Here is a 24466-nt window from a genome sequence, read left to right on the forward strand (position 1 = left end):
TGTTCCTTTCCGAACATCTCACAAATATATTTTGTGGGGTTCACCAAATCCAGATACAATCCAGCCAATGGAATGTAAACAGTCTCATTAACTGCTCTCTATTTGTACAGACACCAACAGCTGTCTGTCCTGCAGAGGGTGCAATGCCACTACATTCAGCCACCATGCCACAAGTCTTACATGGGAACCTGTTTGCATGTTCTCTCTTCAGTCACAAGGCTTTCCTGCTCATCTCCCAGCTTTGGGCAAGTTAGTACTGAGATGCAGATGATAAATGAATAAATTGAATTACCCAATTGTTTGTCCTTGTCTCTTTGCTCACCTACACTAAAACATTCTTTGGCTGACATCTCCTAATATGCCTGAGGTAAGATGGTAGCTAATGGTAGTTCATTCTCACGCTCAAAATATCATGAGACCACACGCAGGAAAACCAACAAGCGTGCAAGATAACTGAATAATTGGAAGTGGTTTATTTAAAAATAAGGATAAGAATAATAACCGGGTCGTTTTAACTTCTAAAACTGTACATAGAAACATACATGTCACAGGTTATTGTATTATCAGTGTGATATAAAGACGTTGGAGAGGAAAGCCTTATAACACTCAACACTAGCTCATAAATTCTCTTGGTATAGCAAAAAGAAAAAAATGCATCCAAAATGAAGACGGGGTTTGAGTTGACCAGACTCGCTAGACAGCTGTGCCTCTCTCCAAGTTTTGTTTGATCTCTGCTGTGTATTTGCCGTAGAAGCGCTCCGCCTTTTTGTTGAACTTGGCGTTCCTCTCGTTGATGTAGTCGATGTCTGCATCGTCGTTGTAGGCCCTGCGTCGGCTGTACTTGGAACGCTTTTCGATCCTGACAATCACAAATAAAAGCAGCTTAGGGAGGATTTCATAAACCAGTATGGCCACTATCCATGGCATATCCAATAACAATAATTGGCTACAGGCAATAATCTGGGGGTATGCATTTACATTTGGCAAAGAGAGTGGTGATGGAAAACCTAACACACACTCAGAGGAAAACACTGTCAATTTGTGAGCTCCTACTCTTGATTCACTGTGTCTTCAAAGCATTGTTGTGCGTCATACCCTGGCAACTAAATCCTTGTCTAATGCCCCACAGTTGCATCTCTTTACACAGGCCTCAAATATAGAACAGCTCAGGGAAAGACCAGGGTGATCAAAGGTGAAAGAGATGTCTGTGGCAGAGGCAAAACTTTTAAGACCGCTTCTGCTTGACATCAGCATCACACCAAAGTAACAGTGTAACCCCTACTAACAGGACAAGCGGTATTCTTTGAACCCTGATACACACTTGCAGATAAAATTCTGTTGAGGGGCATTTCACAAACAACAAAGACCTGTTCATTATTTTGTCAATGTTTTTTATTGTTAGGTTTTAGCTTACTAGCCCAGTTTTTTGCTTATAATTGTTTGCTATGGGCCACAGAGAGCAAGTCAGTAGAAGGGTTTATCTTTGTGGTCTGCGTGAGAGGCTGGTACTTAATTAGTGAACAAGGACAGAGATTGAATTAATTGAGGGTCAGGAGAGGATATGCCATCTTTTTTTTTGCCTGTTAAGCATGACTTACTGTTTCTCAACGTCATCCACCATGCGGTCAATGCCCTCCTTTGTAGGGACATGGGTGCCGTGGATCAGGCTATTGGATGTGGGGTAGAAGTCTTCACCGCTGTGGAGCACCAGCAAAAGAATTAGAAATGGATAACCACACATAATCAACATTTTGACATACTTTGGCCAGTTTTTCTATCCTATCTTTGTGATAATGGTTATCCTAATGAGGGAAGATGATGTGACCTGCAGGGAAACTGTGATGCTACGTTCTTCACGGTGCTGCACATGGCAGCTTTTATGGCTGAAAAACCTTCAGGCATTGAATTCTTACTGGCTTCAGCATGCAAAGCACTTTATTTACACTTTAGACCTTTAAATGATTTTCAGAATATGCAACTACGTCAACAGTTAACCGATGGCAGATTAGGGCACGTAACATATAGAAAATGCTTTGTGCATGGGATGGTTGAGTTGTTGCATGATACACCAAGCCAAACATTACAATTCATTTTACTTGACTTAAATTTTCACAACTATGGTCTTAATAGCAGATATGTCCCATAGACTACTTTTATGTCCCTTTATGGCCCTGTTCTGAAATCACAAAAGATGCTGTAATGCCAGGGGACATTTCTTAGCATCCAGCTGTGAATTTACATGTGAATACACATATTGCAAAGATACTTTACCTTTCCTCCCTTTGTTTCTGATAGCTTTCTAGGTCTGGTCTGATTTGCTTGGTTAGCCTTTGGTACTGTCGGAGTTGAGCCTCAGCATAACCTGTAGTCCATTGTGTGTGTGTGTGAGAGAGAGAGAGAGACAGAGAAAAAAAGTTATAATTAGCGGAACAAACAGCAAGCAGGCACGAGGCTCAGCAACGCAACCTGCGGCTAGTTAGGAAAGGATGAAGAGGCAACTCTTCTCCTCCTTTCCTCCCTTGAAGGCCCTCTGGTGATCATTTTCTCCCTAGAGGTTTTTAATTCAGGGCAGGTTTTGATGTAACAGATGGCAGCCATATTTAGGAAACACAGCTTGTCTTTTTCTTCCAGCAGATTAAACTGGGGGCAGTTTGAGATGATTAGTATCCAGGTCTTTACATCCAGCCAGTATTACTCTACACTGTGCTGCTATGCAGGACTAAGGCAGTGGCATCTTTATATCAAAGTTAAATAAAGGAGTTGCAAACAATCACATGCTATTAGGCACAAGAAAGGACACCATTTACTATTACGGTGCACCACTTTCCTTAGTGGTAAATTGTATTAAATGACTATTTGCTAAATGAACAGACTATGGTTTTGTGGCGTGACAGTGGTGTTGCCCAAAAGACTGTTTAATCTAATTGCTCTTCACTTTAATGTTACTTCCTACTGTGACTAAAAACAATTTCAGAAGGATGCCAGAGTCAATACCATTATTTAGTGATAACTATTTCAGTGCAGACTTTATCAATCACATTAGATGGGAAAGGGACAGAAACATTTTTTTCCTCTAATTGATAAATAAATCACATTGGATTTATTTATATTTATTGTGCTCTAAACTTAAGTGTTTCACTTATTTACCAGGAGTGGGGGGAGTGTGATGTGAATTCATGTCACCTCTGGAGAATTATGATCACTGATTTGAGTTACAGATGAGGAAAACAGATCCAGGTTAGGGTTAGCCATTAGAGAATATGGGGCAACCGTCCTTTCCAGGCAATAAGGCAGCTTAAAATTAATATGGAAAATAAAGATATTGCAAACAAAAAGCAATCTTAACCACCTACCTGCAAATCCTGTGTCTGGATTCTTCTTCTTTTTCTTCCTCTCCCATCGCTCTGCATCATCAGCAGTGATATCCAGCAGTTTCACTCTGTTGTAGTCCTCACCTCGGGCAGCACACTCCTACGAGTCAAATGTTGTTTATTTGCAAAAAGAAAAACAAAGCAAAGGAAGTATATCAGTAACTAACTAGAAAAAGCATTTCCGGAAGAAAATGCAAGTTTGATTGCTGCAGCTGAAGCATTGCTTTGAATGCTGATGTGAAGGATTGCTCTGAATTGTTCAAGAATCTGCAATCTGAATTTAATTTGCTGAAACACGTTTAAGAATTTGAAAAGATGAAGCTCTTATTTTGAAAAGTAGAACATCTTAATATCATGAAGATATGAAAGAGACACAGCTGAAGACAAGAACAGTATGAAGTCATGACCTTAAAGAATAGCCTGTGAATATACCATATGAAAGGTCTGAGGCTGGAATAATACCATAAGCTTATAAGAAGCACATGCTGTGTGATTTTAATGTGGAAAAGTAGTATACCGCTGAAGGATGATCAATATGACACTTACAGTGCTTAAAATCTGATAAAGACTACAAATATGAGCCCTGCCTGCCATGTTAAACTCAGAGGAGACCTCAAAAGCCACTCCAACGATTCGGAATTAGAAAATTCTGAATACAAGTTTGATAGAGCAGCATCTAATGAGCATTTTCAGCCTAAAATGGAGTCTGTAGCTTGAGATTTGTAGGAGGAGATACATTTGGCAGATGACCCTCATTAAACGGCTCTCTCATAGACTTCAATGTTAAATGGCTGAAATCGGTCGATGTATGCTGAAGATACGCTGCGCCAAAAAAAACGTACGGAAGAATAAGAATAAAGTGGGTGAAGCACAACACTAATAAATGTTACAATACATACAGGTTAATATCAGCAAATGAGCATGTTATACACTATGATGTAATTTTTGTTATAGTTTTATAATAGCAATGGCTACCAAAATATTGCAAACCTTTTTCTTTTGATCTTCAGCAAGCTCCCACTCCAGCCTGGCTTTCTTAGCATCCCAGTTAGAGGGTAGTTTCAGCCTCTTGTCTTCCTCTACAACCTCTTGGTGGTTAAGCTTACGTGCTTCATTCTGTAATGAATAATTACACATTATAACAGCCTTTACAGGCAATTATATACACGGGGCATCAACATGAGTGTAGTGTGTACCAAAACATACTTCATGAATAAGAGTTAGATATACAGTGAGAGTGCTTGTGGTTTTAAATGTGTTGTTCGCAGCTGTGTGCGTCAAAACGTTCACAAACTCTTACCAGACACCTTATAGGAACATACAGCATGCACTGAATTAAATGTATGTAGTAAACAGCTTACTCTTTTGAAATGCAACTCTCGAAATTTCCTCAGCCTCGATTCTCTCTTCTGCGACGCGACAGATTCAGTCTGTTCCTCCTCAGCGACCACAGAGGATTCCTGCAAGTAATGACAGCTCCATAATCTAGCTACACGGCACATTACATGAAACGAGGCAGTTTAGTGGACAACAGTAAAGACGAGCCAACGATAATTAGCAAACATGCTAACATCTGTTACGCTAGCTTGGCACAACAACAAGAGAACTTAAACAACCGAAAGACAAAACACATTTTCTGCTGGAAAACAGAAACGTAATTCTAAAAGGAGCCTTACGTGTCGACTGCAATCGACTAAACAAGATCGAACATGTAATATTTTGGTCTTCAAAACGAAAAACAGCTTACCTCGCTGCAAGACGCCATTGTTGTGTTACGCTGTAGTGATGTGTTGCTCGTGAACGATTCGTTCGATATGAACGAATCTTCTATATGAATCGGGGTAACGAGTCCCCTCAGTGAGTGATTCGTTCTTTCGCTACATGGCAGGCAGCCGCATAAAGCTCAGTTGGCAGGACAGGAAACAGATATGATTCGTTCCTGAGTCGCGGTAGCCCCCGGATCTTCGTTCTGTTGTCACGTGACGGCCAAGCCACTCAGGCTGTGTGCCAATTGGCCAGCAGCAAATGATCAGCAAAGGAACTTGTGACTCGTTCACAGATCGTTCATACGAATCGTTCATACGAATCGTTCATACGAATCGTTCCGGATTGCTCATTTGTCACGCGAGAGCTGAAGCTCAGCTGCGGGGCTGTGGACTCAGAAACAAACAAGGAAATGAATGTCTGATATCTGACGCTCCTCAATTTGTCGTGACACCAGGCAAACGCTATGTATTCATGAAATTATAATTAATGGTCTTTGCTTGTTGTTGATGTGTAGTGTTATTGTGTATATAATGTAAAGTGTGTTTGTAAATAAATGCTTTCTAAAATGACATCATGTTTTGTGTTATACTCTGCCATTAAATAATAAATATAATAGTACATTATCCAGTCATGAAATCATATGTAACCAAGGCTGCTCAGGCTGCACGGATCAGAGCTGTAGATTCGTTCTCCTCCTCGTTCTCGCTCATCGTTCATTTGTCACGTGATAGGCTGCTCAGGCTGCACGGATCAGAGCTGTAGATTCGTTCTCCTCCTCGTTCTCGTTCATTTGTCACGTGACAAGCTCCACAGGCTGCACAGATTCGTTCTCGTTCACAGCTCATGTGTGTGTGAAGCAGTACACTCTCGTTCATTTGTCACGTGACAGCTACCTAGTCACTGTGGCACTGTTAAACAACACTGGCAGGGAGGATGCAGGACAGAAGTCACTGTACCGTGGTGTGTATTTGCCCTCTTATGTTTTCACATGCTTTGAATTGCTTGTGGTAGTTATACTTATTATACTTTGTCCCATATCAATGCGCGGCACTATACTACAGAGGGACACGGCGCCACCGGCTGTAAAAATGAACGAAATGAACGAAATGACTCACAATAAGATTCGTTCACGTGAGGGTTCGAGAGTAACTGATTTGAGTCAGTAAGAAGAGTCGAACCTCCCAACACTATTACGCTGGGGAAAGCAACCGGAAATTCGACTTCATACCGGAAATTACGACAAAGATATACGTAAACACGATAAAAACTGTTACGCTTTATATCAAGTCATTAATTAAACGGCTTATTTAATTTAATATTTCCTTAAATAGAATTATAGCCTATAATACTTTATGAACCGTCTTTGTTAATCAATGTCAATGTCATCAATCAATGTCAACTTAAGTCCAGCTACCTCTATCTCACATATCATCAAGGAGGCAATTTTATGTTTTATTATAGGCTACAGTAAGTAGAACACTTTGAGAGCTAACAGGAAGTGATTTGAGACAGACAAGAAGGAAGACCACGTAAAAAGGGACTTCTGGTGTCATGGAAGGACAATAATCAACACTTGTTTTTGAACATCGGTAGGGTTTCGAAAGTCTTTTTCACCTTTTTCTCCTGAAGGAACATGTATGTACTGGTCATGTGTATTAGAATAACAACATAAATACATATCATGTGTCGGAATTATTCTATATTAGACATAAAAATAAGGACAAACATGGTCTATAACAAAGAAGAATCACATTATTACTTGCATCAGTTGTGTGCCTTTTTTTATTTATTACTATGGCACCATGGCAAAAGTAATTGCTAGGCATCTTGTATTTTACAGTAATGTCTTTGTATATAATTTTAGAGCAGACTATCTTATTTCCTTTTGAAGTTTAAACTCATTGAAATTTACTGCTAGGATAATGGAAACTGGCATGACACACACAGACAGCAATTATAAATATGACTCGAGGTTATAAAGCGAGAGGCATGAAAGGTCAAGCATAAAGTCATCAGTGTACCACACAGAGAGTCTGTTTAGACTCTCCTAAACTCAATTGTTATGGTCATTTTTCCTGCAGAGAAAGAGGTCTTTACTGCATTTTACCCACAAAAAACACCAGTACCAATCAAGGCCTTGGAACACAGGACCTCCAAATATCATTCTATGATCTGATCAGAAGACAAACGTAAACACTTTCAAGAGCCATTTGAGTATGTTTGACTTGCCAAAATGGATGTGCTCCCTGTTTGATTGCATTATACTAATAGAGCTCTTTTGGAGGATGTAATTAAGTGGAGTTTATAGTCTTAGATTAAAGCATCCTCTAGATCACAGGCAATGTTAATGGAGTGATGCATTTTCACTGGAAACCAGATGGGAGCACATCACAACAGAACAAAACATCTTTGGCTACAGTAATGGGCAGGGCTCTACTACTGCCATGCAAACAAGAGAACATTTTCATAATGAATGACTCTTAAATGAGCAAGAGAGAGGAACAGTAAATTAAAAAATATAGAAGAGGAATAGTGTTTCCTTTCAAATGTCCAACGGAGTGAAAAACAACAGACAAACAGTACTCGGCTCTGGTGCATATGACTTTTACATTTCCAGGACTAAATATAAAACAAGTGTGAGAGTTTACAGTATGTCTTATGTCTCTTCAATAGCTCTTTGTTGATGTCACTCAGACATTATTCACAGTTCTCACATGTTACCTAAATTCCCCTCAGGGTGCGTTCACTCACTTCCCTGAAAGTTCCGACATGTTGTGCTTTCTGTCTTTTGGGAATGGAAAGAAACCAGCAGACAGCATGTTAGCAAGAAGTTAATTCAATTCAATTTGATTTGCATAGTACCAACAATTTACTCAAGACACTTTACAGAATCCAGAGCCTAAAAGAACCCAAAGAGCAAACAGTAACTAAGGTGACGATAAAACAGGAAGTAACTGAGCAGAAGCGTGCTTATACAGGAACCCCTGCATGATCACGGACAGGCAAGGGGGAATAAAAACACTATAGAACAGAAATCATCTGGACGTTATAGTATTTTCCAAGTCAGCCACATTTACCGCAGATTCAAATTCAGAACAAGGAGAATATGATCATTTATCAGCAGCCATCAACTGCTCCAGAAGTTACTGGTTAGGCTCTTAATTTGAGCTCCAAACTGCTTGTGTGACAGACAATGTGAGGATCTCAGCAAGGCTGTCACTGCCATTTTAAAGGCTACTGAACTTTAGTGCAGTGTGACACGGATCTCACATGTGCTGCTGGGGCCACCCAAAATTGCTGAACAGCCACTCCTTAATATTAACTTTTCCAGTCAGGCAAATCAAGTCTGAAATAGAGTAACATTATATCTGCAAATAAATTGCACTTTAGGGGCACATTTATAAGTACAGGCAGACCTCAGGGTGCTCTTTAATGGGCTACCATTAATCAAAGGAGACATGATTTTACTTGCTACATGCATATTTTTTTTTGTACACAGACTATTTGAGTGGCACTCTTATCTTACTTAATAAGAGTTCCACTAGATAGCACATGGGGGGGCAGGGCCTCTTGCTGAGCATGCAGCTGCTTCACATCTGGAACTTAATATAAACATCATGGCCAATAAAATCATTCCATTTCCTTAATTACTATTCCTGTCATTTCCGCACTAAATGAAAAGTTATTAATTCAGGGCCAACACAAACATGCTTCTCCAATACGAGGAGCTACTCGTGAAGCGTCGCCACCCTGACTACAGGCCGCTGTCACTGGAGTGGAACCACAAGCTCCTGCCTCGCTCTGCCAGTGTGTGTTTGTGTGAGTGTGTGTGTCTGTGTGTGTGTGTACAGGGAACAGAGGCCAAGGCGCTGCAGACATGAATGGAACACAAGATGGCGTCTTGTTTTCCATCTCATCCAAATGTTCTCACTGGTGCCAGTATAATCATGACAGGCAAAATCCGTCCTGTTTTATCTCTCCTCCTCCTCCTCCACACTCCTGCTCTTGTTCTTTTGCTGCTGCTCTGTGTGTTCGACACCACACTTTTCTCCACCCCATTTAAACAAGCTTTCCTCTGCATCCATTCACTGCCTGCCTGTTGGTGCTGCTCTATAATGCCAAAACATAAAGCCTGATGATAAGACTGTCTGTACTGTTGCCAAAATAACTACAAATACTCAGTGCAGCTACACACGCTCTGAGAGAGACATTGCAATTTCTCACAGGGTCATATGTCATCAAGCAAATTTTCAGCTGAGACATTCCTCACAGCACCTCATTATCGGCAGTCAAAAGCTGCCCATTCATTTCAAAGCTGCTACCATTAGACATATATCCAAAGGGCATGCAGGAATGGAATGAATATGGAGCTATTTGGATGGAGTCTTTGTAAAATGCCCTGCACCAAATGCATCTTTGTGTCAGCACAAATGACAGCATATATGTGTCAAATTACCATCTTCCCCTTCAGGCAAAAATAATACAATTATCATGTACATGTACATGATTTGACACAGTACTAGCTGCTCTGATTCCATCTGAAGCCATTCACAGACCAGTAAAGGAAGAGGATCTGGTGGGCGACACATATACTTACACAAAAGATGCATGTATGCACTCAAATACCACCAGTTTTGTTTTTTTCAATGCCTTTTCTCTACCACACACAATTAAAGTCCCAATTAAAGGCCATTATGGGTTTTCCACTAGCAGCAACCACAGGGAGAACAGCTCCACGGCCTGTACATTGCGGGCTCACAGATGTCTCCTGTGTTGTCATCCAAAGGAACTCAGACTGATCCACAAACTTTATGATCATAATTACTGATCAAAATTAAAGTGCAACAACAATATAAAGTCAGAGGACAGCAATAAAAAAAGTTTGAGCGATTCCGGTAAGTGGGGCCAAGTGGGACTATCAGATGGAAGTGTTGGTGGATGTTTAGTCAGAGGAGAAGTTTCTTCCCTAGCAGTTTTACCACAAGAGGGAGCCATTTCCCTGATATTTTATAATAAATGTCAGTGATGAATAAAAAAAGGGCACATTTTCAGGCTATTCTTATTTAAGCAATTGCATCTCGTTTCCCACAGCCACCAGTAGACTTAGGTTCTCACCCCTGATGAAAGCACTGTGCTCTGTATCTGCTGTAAAGCATCCATTCACCACCATACCCACACGCAAGTTCAACAAAAGTGTCTTCCCTTGAGCAAGGCCAAAATGTGTCATGGGTTTCCGCTTCTGAGTTCCCATCCTCTTACCCAGTGACCTTAATGAGAGAGTGAAGTTCTCACTTGGCCAAACAATAAGCTGTTGTAGAGAGATGTGATAAGAGGTGGCCAGTCAACAGCCTCTGGACATGCAGCTGTGTATTCCCTATCTGTCCCCGGCATGACATGCAAAATCAGTTGCCAGATCAAATAACACCACACAGGCACACACACACACACGTGTCAAAATGCATGCGGCCGTGCAAACCCACGGACACAAAAAGTGAATCCCATTCCCACCCAATTTTGTTCTCCTGAGAACCAACAATTTGTTTAGTGCAAAAACTGCAGTGGCTCCTTTCATCTCAGCTTCAAGGCGCCGATGATCTAATTCCAAATCTGATGATGAACAAGCCAGTGCCAAATAAATAAAGCAAGTGTCAACAACAACACCACTGTGAACCGGTGAGTGATAAATGAGCTCTTTCATTGTGGAGCTCTTTCTTTGTCTTATTCGCAGAACTATTTAGGGCTTAAAGAGATCTTTTATATTCATGAACAAACTTTTTTTTGTGAGGCAGAAAATTACTCACTTTCAAGATGGAAAGTATTTTCCCCTGGGAATGATTTAAAAATGTAGGATTCACAAACAGAGAAAGGCAAAAGTTAAAAAGTTAAAGAAGAAAACTTCAGCATGTTTACTTAGTGTTAGGGCTTTCTATAAAGATAATAAGTGCTGAAAAACAAAAATATACAGGTGACAACAACTGTACAACATCAATAGATTATTATGATATAATCAAAAGTTGCAGAAAAGCTATAAAACAGAGTTATAATATATACAAAACATTATGATACATACCTGGATTTACACATCTAAATGTAAATACACATTCACATACACTGAAGTAACATCCTGCTAAGTATTGGTGGAGAACAATGTAAAAAGGAACCGTTTATGAAAAGTAGTGAGTGAGCTGTAGGGGAAACAATAGTGACCCCTGGTGGGCAGGTGAGGACTGGATGACATAGATCTGTGCAGTTGTGATGAATCAGGACTGTGGGTAGAAGAGGAGGAGAGGATGGAGCTGTGGCATACAACCAAAATCATGACAACCAAACAATTAATGACAGAAGCAACTGCCGCTGTTGAAAATGCTAAAAAAAATGCATTTTCAAAGTGTAGAAATTTCCACTGTGGTATTGGCACTATTTGGTTAATCCACTTATAAAGGGTCTGTGGGTGACTTGCCATCATTAAAACCAGACGCCCACGTGGGAGCACTGCACAGTGGAAGGGAAAACAATGACAGATATTCCAGAGTCAATGAACTGTCTCAGCCAGATAAAGTGCAACGAGGCATTGCTGTGTGTGACTGAATGAGGTGTTTCCCCTAATGTGGACTATTATGTGACCGTTGTAGGGGGTGCAGGCGGAGAGCTGTGGAGAATATTCAGAGCAACGTCTAGGCTGGAGGTCCATTTTTAAATTTGTACATGCAAAGGAGAAAGAGGGGAATGAGCTTAAACTGCATATAAACAGACTGTGTAGAAACCAGATAGGGCCTAATCCTAAAGGTAATGTACAGAGAGAATGTGTTTAGCAGAGTCCATTAAAGGCAAAAGCCTCAGAGGGAACGCTTCTAGCCAGACATGGAACTCTGATGGAGATAGACACACTAACTCCTGGTTAGCCTCTCACTCTGAGTAATGGACCAGGGTGTTTGCAGACTCCCATGGCCCCCAGTGAGCTCCGAGGAGCCCCTGTGATGAAGTTATAGAGGAAGCAGGAGAGCTACAGCACAGAGAGAATGAGCTGCACCCATCTCCTCTTGCTGTTGAATGTGATTTTGGATCATATTGCAGCGGAAGCATAACTGACAGAGGAGGAATCTATCGAATTCAGCTCAGACATCACAATAATATTGAGTCTTGTTTATAAACACACATTCAGGATGCTGCGGGAGTATCATTCCTTTGAGAAGTTCAGGGCCCCGAAAGCAAAGCCTAAAATAGGTGTGAAATTGTGCCATTTGATATGGCTGCTATGGGGGCTAAGAACAACATATTTGTTAGTATATAAATTAGCTTCTCAGGCCAAGTATACATACACATATAAAGAGCTGGACAGAAGTTGATTACTGTTGTGTAGGCAGGCAACAGCCTCCCCAACAGACATGCTTGTTAGTGTGATTGTAAATATTATCAATTAGCCTTTGCCTGATAAACAGAAAAAAACCTTCATTTCCTTTCTTTTCATTCATTGCACCCCCATGTCTTTTTTTTCTCAGCGGTTAACCAAGTCTTGGCTCGCCTCTCCTGTGCGACGCCATCGCTATTATAATGCCATCTTTCTTTCCTGCCAAGCCATAGAGAATGATGTCACTTCCACCCTCGGTCATGGTGGTTTGGATTTGGCCACTGGTGCATGTGACAATTTGTGCCCTACTAGAAAGGCCCAAAGCTCCCAACTTGGCACCCAGCCATGACATCCACACCCTCACCAAGACACCCATTGATGCAGCTGAATGTTTTGCTTCACCGTGCCCTTATTTCTCCTTGATCATTTTACTGCTGCTATGTTAAAGATCCAGCCCCCTCTTCTTTTTTTTCCATCATGCTGTGCATCGTCTCCACTGCTGTCTCCACACCCGTGGCTTTGTAGTCGTGTTGTGAGGCGGAAAGGAGCTGGGCAGGGTGACGTGCAGGCCCCAGCAGTGGCTGATGTATGGTTGTTGAAGAGGAAACACAGCACAGGCGATGAGAGAATGTGGAAATGTACGTATGGCAAGATGCCCGCCAGGCCTGGCCCACTCTGCACTGTGTTTAGTGGCAGCCTTTCTTCTTACGCCAGGTGGGTGGGGGATAAAAGAGGGCACTGGAGGGCTGGTGGGTGGACATAGGCTAAGGATCAAACAGCAGAGAGAGAAGGGAGGGTGGTAGTTTGAATTGGCAGTTGTGTGATGAGTGTAAGGAGTTGTGAATTGTCTGACTGTCTGAAAAACATATGCCAAGGGCAACGCTCACTGTTTGTTTACCAGGAGTATTGTTTGGACTACAAATTACACCTACACAGTTTTTGTATGTGCAGCACAGACTTCGCTGTGGATATGGCAACACTGTGCAGAGGAAGAGACATATTGTGGAGGAAGAGGAAGCCACAGCTGAGAGTCATGCACCATCAGTAGTGTATCCTCACCGGCTGGACCACACATGGATAGTGGAGTTGACATAATACTTCATGAGTGTGCAAAAAAAAAGTAAAAACAACCAAAGCCTGCATAAAGAAAGGACCCAGCCCTCTGTGCTTGCATGAGGAACTGCTATTTTTGACACTGACCAGCCTGTTGTAATAACCACGCAAGCAGGCCGAAAGCCCGTTGCATTCTGGGTGTTAAAGTTTTTTTTTAACCTTCTGGGAAAAAATCAATGATTGCCTTTCTTTGTGTTTTCCCTGGTCTAAAATTGTCTTACATCTTGCAATACCATCACATCAGAGAGACACTACCTCTGTAAATATTATTATTATTGCAGAAAGACAGTGAACTTCCTTCTGTAAATATTACCAAGACCATTCATTGTAATACTTTCTGATAGCTCAGAAAACATCATAACATCAACTGAAAATAGATTCTGAATGTTTTTCTTTGAGATGAAAGGCTGGACTAGAACAGTTGTTAATATGAGATATTTATAATTTCAGCTATGTCTTAAATTGCTACTTCGTGTGTAATAGCAAAGCTTATTCTCCATTTTTTACCACGACCAACATCTGTAATTTACCAGTCAACAGCGTCACTGTCTAAACTCTGATTCCGCATACTGTATTTGAGGTTGGGAGTTTCTCATACATACTTGCTATATGACTAAAGAGCAGGGGCAGATCCCTTTGTTGTCCCCATGGTGTCTCATTATCCCAGGCCTTCCAGCTCAGGCGTGTGGGTTCTCAGCGGAGAACCCCAGCCCAGAGTGTGGTAGTGAGGATGGGACAAACCAACCACCACTCGCAGGCTCTGGTCGGATGGGGAAGGAAGAAGACGACACACATCATTTGGAGGTTTGGGTCTGATTGCTTCCCCTCGCGAAGGACTTAACTGCCCCCGCTGGGAATGCGGTCCCTTTCACACTCACGCCAAAAGACACAGAGGAAGAATGAGGTGTAAAAATACAAAAATAAATAAGAAATTCAACCGTGACGAGTGAAGTTGACAGTGCAAAACAAGTGAAGACACAAAAACAGCCTGAATAAAATATGTATGAATCCAATCTATAAAAAGAAATCATGTAGTGGGAATGGGTTAGGGTGCTCATTATGGTCAGAAAGGAATTCAGAGAATTTCTTTTTTAACAGGCTCAACTAATACATGCATTCGGTCAAGTCAATAGCTGACGTCAAAGTTGTGGCAACTATAATCAATGTTATTATACAGAAAGGGGTGATTATGTTAAAGGGGTCTGCTGATTGATACGTTTGTAGCCTGAGGTGGGACAAAATGTTTGGTTAATACATACGCAAATCAACTTAAGCGATTATGAGGAACCTTAAAATAACAATTATGAAGCAACTTCTTACAGCGTTGTAAAGGGGTGGGTTACTCAATTCAAACATGGCAGAAAAAGCCTAGAAACGGACCCCAGTTTGCTCACCATCAACACACAGAAGATTGCTGAGAAAAAATCCACAACAACCTCCTGCTTATCCACAACCAACTCCAACTCACCAAGACTTCGGCTCAAGTCACAATATCAACAATTTAAAGCTGCTCAACAATCTTAACGTTTTGCTGCCCCAAGTGGCCAAAATGTGGGTATTGGAGCTATAAGATGTCCAAAAAGCACTAAATAGATGTTGATGTTTTTGGGTGGGAGGTAAGTTCTTGCTCGACAGACGTGTTGGTGTAAGTTAGTGATTGAAACCAGACTAGAGACCCTTCTATGTTTGAAAGCAGACCATGTTTCATAGAGAAATCCATGGGCTGGAATACATAATCAATTGTAATTTTTGTCTTACTCTGCTATGTTGGTCTTATACCCTCCCTGCCTGCTTGCCTGACCTGTCGTTTACAGCTGAATGCAATCGCTTTATTGGCTCGGTCGTTCCTGTTATACGACTAATCATTTCAATTTCCTTGTATCTTATTTCACTCATTTACTTTAATCACAGTCTATGGGAGGCGCCAATGATTCTCCATGAAAAGCGTCTGCTAAAGGAAGCAGAATTTTAGAGAGGGACGTTTTCTGTTGGCACTGGGGCAAAGACATCCATACTACTGTATTTAATGACCGCTCTGGAGTTCAAGCACTTAGAGCTCATCTTAGAAGAGCAGCACATCCTTTTGATCTTTGAATCCTGCAAATGAAGTCAAGAGGAGAGACACAGACAAATCACCTGCGGTTTGGGAAATCATTTAGAAGGGACTGGCTTTCCATACTGATAGGGGGTGAAAACGGCTTGATCTTTGCTCGATCTGTGCTGCTTCAGACTCCCTATCTCCGTGGTGGAGAAGAAAGAGAGAGAGACTGGCTCGGGTTTCCCTGAAGACTAATAGACACAAACGAATGCACTGCACACAGTTTAAGCTCCAGGCCAGCAGGATGTGGATGACTGTGATCGCTGAACTGCTTGGCAATGTGGCAGTCTCGGGCCAGTGAAGAATTATGGCCTTCGTCTGCTCCATTAATTAACAGCCGTTCAGACAGGAAACCAGAGCCAGCACTTCAGTCCGCTTTCATGTCTCATCTCATTTGCCTCCAGAAACCTCATTTTTCATTATTTACTGTATCACTTCCAGACTGAAAATCCCCGATATTGTGTAAATGAAAGGAGGGGGCACAAAACATAATAGTTTGCTGTTGAAATATTGGCCTGTGGTACATGTTGTTAGTGAAACCCTCAGTGGGCTGTCGCAGTGTGACATTAAAAAAGCATGCTTGTACAGCCACACATTCAGGCGCAAAGGTAATGAACCTCAGGGACTTTGGGAGCAAGTGGACGCAAGTGTTTTATGATCTGGCAGCGCCGCGGACAAAGCAAATAATCGCCAGACACAGAGGAGCAGGTAGTTTCACTTAACCTCTGCGCAGGGCTGAGCGCCAACTTAACTGGAAGCACATGGCTGCAGAGCACATTAGATAGAGAGGGAGAGGCTGATTATTCCTTGTGACTGACACACCAATTAAATATCCGTCACAGTATAGATGTGCAGCAGAGCAACCAACCTAATGACACTGTTGTCCCACAGTAGCTAGCTTTTTGCTGTTGCACACACAAGCCTACTACAGACAGTTACTCAAGTTACCGTGGCCACATAGCAAGTGGTAAAACACACAAAAGACTTTAGGAAGTCACAACTCTGGTTGGTGTACCTGCACGGTCAAATGGAGGAGAGAGCATACATCTTGTGGACTGTGGTCTGCTGTTTACTGGATGTCTGTGGCCTGTGGCTTTGTCTCTCTCCCATTAGTGTGTTTGGTGTTGTTCGCATGCCGACTGGCCCTCCGGTAAATGCTCCTTATCAGCTGGCCACTCTTGAGGGCACTGCAGCCACAGAAACCCCTGAGAGGGTGTATGATAGAGGAAGTGTGTACATGCGGGCAAGCGAGAGGAAAGCGTGTGTCTGTTCAGGTATGCACATGCATGTATAATGATGACATTAGATGACGATATTGTGCAAGAATGTTTGAATGAAGTCCAGCAACAGTGACCATCCATCTCACAGGCGTACCAGCCGCACTGCCCAGGTTAACTTCTCCTCTAAGCCAAGCGCCACTATCAGGTTCCCCCATGTGGTTCCATTTAGACCGCCAGGGGCTCCAGCTCCAGCCTGCAGACAGCCTCTCAGGCCACAGGGCGGGAGCAGGGCAAGGGAAGGCCCCAGTGACTGCAGGCTCAATAAGTACAGCACACCTCATTGATGGTAACCACTGCCTCATGCCCTATTTAGAGCCTCATTGACAGGGCTTCGCTGCTTATGTGCTGCTTCTATTAAAAGTAGGATAACAAGATAAGGAAAAGCTTTAGTTATGGGCAGCAGCAAAATATAAATTCAGAGGAGAAGTTTTGTTAGAGTTGTGATTCATGAGACCAATGCACAGTTTGGTTTTAAAATTACAGCTTTCTTAAGACACACCCTTCTGTGTATGTTCCCAGCTCGTTGACTCTGCACAGAGTCAAAGCCTGTCCTTCTGTCTCAGCAGCCCTCCATCCCTCCCTGTCCCCCCTCTCCACCACTTACAGTCTATCACTGTATATTTTTATTGATGAGGCCTGACAGCGCCCTGATTCCAATATAGCTTAGGACATTCGATATGTACACCCCACCCTTTAAAAAAAAGAAAAAAGAAAAAAAGAAAGGAAAAATGTACCTCGGCCTCACTCTCTCAGTGCAGAGACTCCACTCCATAACAGCAGGCCCTAATTTCTCTTTCCAGTCATGGAATATGATAATTTTCTTATTTGCAAGAAATATCAATTGCTCAAGGCGGACACATAATCATTGGGGAGGAAAGGAGAAGCTACCTGTGTAATGTGCTTAACAGGCTAACCCATTTAGCCGCAGGCGCTGTTTGAAAATGAGAAAGTGCTGATGGTCAAAATCAATTTTCCCTGTGTCCAAATTACTCCCTGCCCGGCTTAGAATTTCACCTAAATGGCCAAACCTTAAAACACTGATACTAATTCTATCATATTAGAGCCTGGTCATATAGTTGAAGTTATTGCTAATGCTATTTTGCTGTATTTATTGATGTAGTGAGATGGCTCGAAGGGCCAGGGAGCAGAGAGTTCTGTTACTGCCTTTGTGTTTGTGTGCAGATGTATATCAGCATAGCTCAATGCAGTCATCAGGCATTAACTGTGTTTTAGGATGGTTGCAACATAAATCTCATAAATCACAAACTACACAATGGTTGTATTCTCTGTATCATGCAACACTAAAAGATTTATATCTCCAGCTTTCCCTAAACTACAGATAACAATCTACACTTCTTAGTATCAGAAAGGAGTTTAATTGTAAAAGGAAGTGCTTTAAAAAGATTCCTGGCATTTAAATTAAACTGAACATGGATAAAAAGGACAGCAAGCACATTTGTGTTTCTATGAAGAAGCCATAAAATTGACCAAGGAAATGGAAGTTGGAGTCTTGGAATAGGAGAGGAAGATAACAAGGGTTAAATGTACAGAATTTAACTTACACATGCTTCAGTTCAAATGATTCAATCAGTGTGTGGTCAGAGAATACTACTACCACTTCCAGGAATATTTGTTGATTTTGAGAATTTGATTTCTTGTCAAGAGTTAGACGAGTTATCAGCTATGCCAGCAGTTATACCGTATCTAGTTTGTTTAATCTATACCGGCTCTATATAGATATGAAGGTGCTGATGTCCTCATGCTAGCATCAGCTTAAAGGCATACTTTACAAACAAAAAAGGAACCTCTCAGTGTTGGCAGCGGTGTGTAGTCATGACAGCATTGATGTCACTCATGTTCCTGTGTCATTTGTTTTTATTAATGACAAATGATGTTCACTGCAGAAAGGTGCTACTTTAATTAAATTAACTTCACTCCCCTGTGTGGGTGACTCAATGAATGGAGGTTTAGGCTGCTTTTCTCATTTTTTCCAAATATGAATCCAGCATCCTGACAGTTCTTTCCTGGAAAATATTTTTAGATATTAACAGCATCTTATGAACTCAATCAAACTGACAACTTCTATTTTCATGTAACTGCTGTCTAATTACTGAACTTTTCTTAGAAAGTTAAATAAACTGAGAGCTCTTTACTGCCAATGCTTACTGCCCTTTTATGCCATTTTGAAAATAATAATGCTTCCAGGAAATTCCTCTTACTAGTTATATATAAACTAATCTGTTGGAATTGTGGGAAACAGACAGGCTCCCTGCTGTTGTCATGCCTGGTGTGAAGGTAGGTGTGTGTGTGTGTGTAAAAGAGGGAGGGAGAGAGAGAGAGTGAGAGAGCTTGAATCCATAGACAACATGTTTATATACCCTCACTTAACTTTGTGGCAACAAATGAAACCATCACAGAAGTGCAAAATATGCAGTTCCTCAAATGGGCAAAACAAGTCAAATTAAACTCACACGTTTGAATTTCATTAATAATTTCAGTGTTGCCAATTTAAATTGGATGCTGCTGTAGGCTTGAAGGGAATAATCTCAGCAAGCAGATAGCAGACATTATAGCAGATAGGTGACATTAGGAAATGTTTATCTATCTTTACAATATATCTATCTATGTGAGCACACGAGTCAACATGAGGACATTTTTTTCGACCAAAAGCCAAAAACCATAAAATATGATGTTTTTAGGTGACTTTCAGAGACTTGACTTCGACTGAACGAGCTCTAAAAAGGAAAATCTGAAAGACCCGTGTTGGAACTTGCAGTGTGGTTATGATAAAGAATCAGGCACGCGCCTGAGACTTGCCGGGACAGACCTGACTTGACTTCCCCCAAAACAACTCTGGTCAGGACTATAGATCTGTGGATTCGAGGTTAGGTTGGCTTGTGGCCATTGCCCGTCCACCTGGGCTAGCCACATCATAAACTACAGCTGTGTGTCAGGTCTGCTTCTGTATCAACATCACCACACTAGCCACCGGCTAGAGCCACACATAGGTATTATATCCCTGAGGCTTCCTGCTGCAGGAGACCTCTAAACACTGGAGCCACTGTCCAGGAAGTCAGGTACCCCACTCTGAGGACTATGAAGACATAACTACTGAGAAATGGGTGCTTGTGAATATTGAGATTTTTTTAAGGATGGTTTCACTTGCAGTATCAAAAATAATTAATGGACTTCAACGTCCCCCATCACACTTTTACTCTTTGGGCAAATTCCCTAAGCTGAAGATTACATGTCTGTTGCAGCTGTGATTTATCTGTTTGGCCCCTTTGGCTACTCAGAATGCCGGCCAGCCTAATAACCTTTGTCAGCTCTTTAGGCGTGAAGAAGGTATATTGTAACCAGTTGGGCAGAAACGGGCAGGCTTTCCCGATATTGACTCAAACACACAAAGGGGAGAAGGAGGGGAGGCATGGAATAAAGTGACACTAATGGAACACTGATGACAAAACAAGGCGCGCACAGGGACCACTTTCTAGCGTTTTTAATTCTTAATGCCATCGCCTCAGGTTTCAACATGTCTTGGGCCGAAGCAGTAGCTTGCACCCGGATGGATCTGGCATGAGGATTAGGATTTCTTTCGCGAGGAAATGGTCACGTGATTTACTGTTGCTGGAGAGGCGCTACAGGTGCCAGTGCATGAGTAGGGAGGGATAAGATGACCGAAAACTCGTCTCTTTGGAACCGCACTACGCTCCTCACCCAGCTCCGGAATCAGCTCTATCGTGACTGGGCTGAGAGGCCGGAGCGTCACCCTATACTTTGAAAACACACTTTGATGGCAATTAAATATTAATATGGGGAATCATAGCCTGAGAGCTGTATCCACATTACATAGAGCATGCAAATCGCTCCAATCAGTGAGCCAACTGAAATAGCATCTGGAGAGTTGTATAAATAAGACTATGGTTATCTTTAATATCATTAATATGGACTAAACTAACTGTGCAGGGGAAAAAATAATACAAAACTGGGAAGCAATTACTGTAATTATCATAATTTTGCATGTGAACACACTATGGTGTATGGTTGTTTTGACCTTGTATGGGTGCGTTACCAGCCAATAATTAAAAATTTCACATAAAATTAAGCTGAGGACAAAGGGTGAGGCCATCAAAAAAGAAACGCATCTCAGACAATACACAGTCATCTGCCTTTTCTCTTCTCTCCCCTCCATAATCAGGCTTGGTTTCCTCCCAATAGGAAAACATCCCTCTTTCCTCCTTGCCTGTGTCTGTCAGCGATTCTGTGTGGGCCTGGACTCAACTCAGCCTGTGGCCAAAAATATCCCCCCATGGCTCCTCTGACTGGGACAGGCCACACAGACCACAGGCACACAGCCCTAAAAATACAGAGCAGCTCAGCCACAGCTCCCCTCATTCATTCATTAGCATTGAACAGACTCTGGAGCTAACAAGAGGCTGCTGATGCAATGTTGAAACATCTCTATCAGTAGGTGTGGGAATGGCGGTTTTTGATGATGACAAAAAACAGCATGTGCAAAAGAGCACAACTTCAGAAAGGTGCCAGGTAAGGCCCTCAGATTTTAGCCTGCAGACAAAAACTTCTTCTCACTATGATTGAACATCCAACACTGGTGGTGGCGTGGGAGAAATTCATTAGAAGTCGTAAAGCTGTCTCACCAACATGATTGATTTCCCTGTGGCTGGTTCTCACTGATAATCATCGTCTGCTCAGACGGTGCCACCCATTATCTTACTGATCTAATGATTGGGAGAGCAAGAAGGTGAGAAATAGTGTGTTTAATCCATGCAGAGTTATTCAATAAATGCAGGTTATGTGTCTGCATTCCTCTCCTGCCGTTCAGCTGGTAGCGTTCCCCATTGAGAGCAGTGCCAACCTGAGCGTTGGGCGGCTGCGCGATGTGTGGGCACCGTTTCTTACACATTCCGTTCCTCTAACGCACCAACAGACAGGACAGGCCCGGGCCAAATCACATGATGTGCACAACCTGAGTGCTCTATTTGTATGACTACATTTGCAAATATGAATATGTTTTCATGGAGACTGAGTTTATATAGATGTGTTCTGTATCAGTATGTGTAGCAGAGAAAGCCTGCTGCATAGTTGTGTTTTTTAGGTATGTCTGAGTGTGTGTGTGTGCATGTGTAAACAGCTGGCAAGCCTGCCTGTGGTGCTGTGTACACAGAAGTGAAGGTATTCTGGCTGAGGTTACAAGGTGGGTGGGGGGGTATGCTGGGGCTGAATAAGGCATTTAGTGCTGACAGTTAAAAATACCCAAAGCACGACTCGAACTACTGCTGCAGCTAATGCTGATCCACTGGGGCCGACCTATGCTGATCTCCCTGCCCCCCCACCACACACACACACACTCACACACACTCACACACACACTCACACATATATCGCCTATATCAGGCTTGATCTGGGTTGCGGCCTAGCATGCTAAACCTGATGTAAGATAATGGTTAACCAAAGGTATGAGGGCAAGCCTGGGAGTCCTCCCACACATGAAGGCATGTGGGTTCTTTATTGGCAAGAACCAAATCGTTTGATATTCAAAATTAAACAAGGCTTTATCATGCAGAGTAATGCTGCATTGAAGTCGTGTCTCTCCACACTAAGCAATATTACAGGCAGGGGACAGATTTATGAGTGTATATAACAAAACTGTTGATAAGACCTGAGCTCCACAAAATACACATCCTCAGACTGTTAATCTGAGCCCATATATATATATATATATATATATATATATATATATATATATATATATATATATATATATATATATATATATATATATATATATATATATACGTGAAATCATGAATAAATGGCACTGTTGATGTGTGAGAAGAAAACAATCATCATTTATTGATGGATACGTTTTGGGACTTTTTTGTGTATGACCTTTGATATGTCAACCAAACTATTCAAAAGGTCACACCCTTAAAAATGCAGAACAACATTTAGCATAGAAACAGAAGCAGGCTGTGAAGATGTTTGTTTCTGTTGTAAGGTCTGGCTTTTTAACATTTCTTTGTTGGCTTCATTTCTGATGATGTATTTTCATCTGCATATGTATGAATTATAAACAGTTGTTAATGGTTGCTACATGTTGCAATTTTCTTTATATTAATATACCAATAAGACTGATGCTATCAGTTTTGATCTCCATGCTAAAAATGTCTATAAGAAGCTCTTTTATTTAAGGCATTATGGCCCAGAGTTTGCAGAATATATTGTAAGTATTGTGAGCATTGGCTTACGCCAGGCTTATACAATAGGACTGAAACAGCAACTTAATTTCACCGATTCAATACGGCCATTAAATCATTTTAGTCAGAGGCAAATGGAGAGCTGTTTGCTGTTTATCAGGCTGAAAGGCTTCCTCTTGCTCATTTAATGATAGCATTACAGTAATATAGGTGTTTACGATAGGTGTGGGGCTTATTTAGAGTTAATAAAACATTCTCTTTCCTATGTAATGAAGGATGCTGTTTGACATAAGTGCTTTTTGTTTGTTCTGTTTGGTCTCAAGTGTGAGGAGAGGACCATTAACTTGAGACAAACATTTTTACCAGTGGTTTGTGAAAGCCTTCTCTGAAATGTACAAGAGGAGAGGCACTGATGCATGGTTTCTTTGCCAACCTTACTCAACTTCAAGCAGGGACACAGTGAAGGAAATAAAGATCTGATCTTTGAAAGTTGCATTGAGACAAAGGCTAAGTAGTAAGTAGTAAGTTAAGTATAAAAGTTGTGGTATTAAAGTAACAAATATGTAGAAAACATATTTTGATGCATGAAAAAGAATAAGTAGAAAGTAGTAGCCAGAGAGTAAAGCATTAAACCAGCATAAAGGCCCTATGGTCACATGATCCGTCAACATGAATCTAAGATGTATGAACACTCATGAGCACAAATACACTGGTTTACTGTAGGTGGAGCTCTTGCAGAAAAAAGGCATCCGTGTCTGTTTATAGGGGGTAGGCTGGTAGAAGGGATATGGTTGACAAAATATAAAACAGAATGTGTGTTTTTGTGTTAAATTTGATAATGTTCCCCCCGGGTTTCCAGGAGCCCACGGATTGGGCTAAGTGCAGAAAGCACGACAGAGCTTCAAAAAGCAGCTATTTAAAAGTCCCAGTTAACAGGACCCTCCAAACAGCCAAACCGCTTCAAACGTCAGCCAAACAAGATCCACATTGTTCAATGGCATGCCCAAAGTGGCCATAACCCAAGCACGAGCCCATAAACAACTTCTAATTGGTTTAATTATCATATAATTTTAAAAATATGTTTTAATATAAGGTCTATCCTTTTTTTTTTTTACCCAGACCGAAGTGGAAATAAGACTCGGGCCCAGTAACAAATTCAATATGTTCATTATGTAAACACCTTAAAGAGCTGGAAGAGAGAGAGGAGAGTCAACCAGTCATATGCAGTGAATGAATAAGAGGGTTTTCACTCAAAATTCTGCACAAATGCA

At 41.6% G+C, this 24466-nt stretch overlaps 1 protein-coding gene across 1 annotated transcript; it reads right to left on the reverse strand.

Annotated features, from left to right (window-relative positions):
- Nucleotides 1-450: 450 nt before the first annotated feature.
- Nucleotides 451-5268, reverse strand: syf2 (SYF2 pre-mRNA-splicing factor). Its single transcript, XM_028395289.1, has 7 exons — nucleotides 5119-5268; nucleotides 4733-4831; nucleotides 4362-4487; nucleotides 3354-3471; nucleotides 2272-2362; nucleotides 1599-1697; nucleotides 451-859 (listed from the first exon to the last, which is right to left on the reverse strand). Exons 1-7 carry the CDS (start codon nucleotides 5134-5136, stop codon nucleotides 694-696), a joined length of 717 nt encoding a protein of 238 aa, XP_028251090.1. The 5' UTR covers nucleotides 5137-5268; the 3' UTR covers nucleotides 451-693.
- Nucleotides 5269-24466: the final 19198 nt, after the last annotated feature.

This window comes from Parambassis ranga, chromosome 22 (genome assembly GCF_900634625.1).
Source record: "Parambassis ranga chromosome 22, fParRan2.1, whole genome shotgun sequence".
Taxonomy (NCBI): domain Eukaryota; kingdom Metazoa; phylum Chordata; class Actinopteri; family Ambassidae; genus Parambassis; species Parambassis ranga.

What these genes read in the sequence shown, in the direction of transcription:
- syf2 (XM_028395289.1), bottom strand. An exon ending in CAGAAACAAAGGGAGGAAAG is followed by an intron (nt 1,698 to 2,271) that starts GTAAAGTATCTT and finishes GGTGCTCCACAG; the next exon opens with CGGTGAAGACTTCTACCCCA. An exon ending in GTGGATGACGTTGAGAAACA is followed by an intron (nt 860 to 1,598) that starts GTAAGTCATGCT and finishes TGTGATTGTCAG; the next exon opens with GATCGAAAAGCGTTCCAAGT.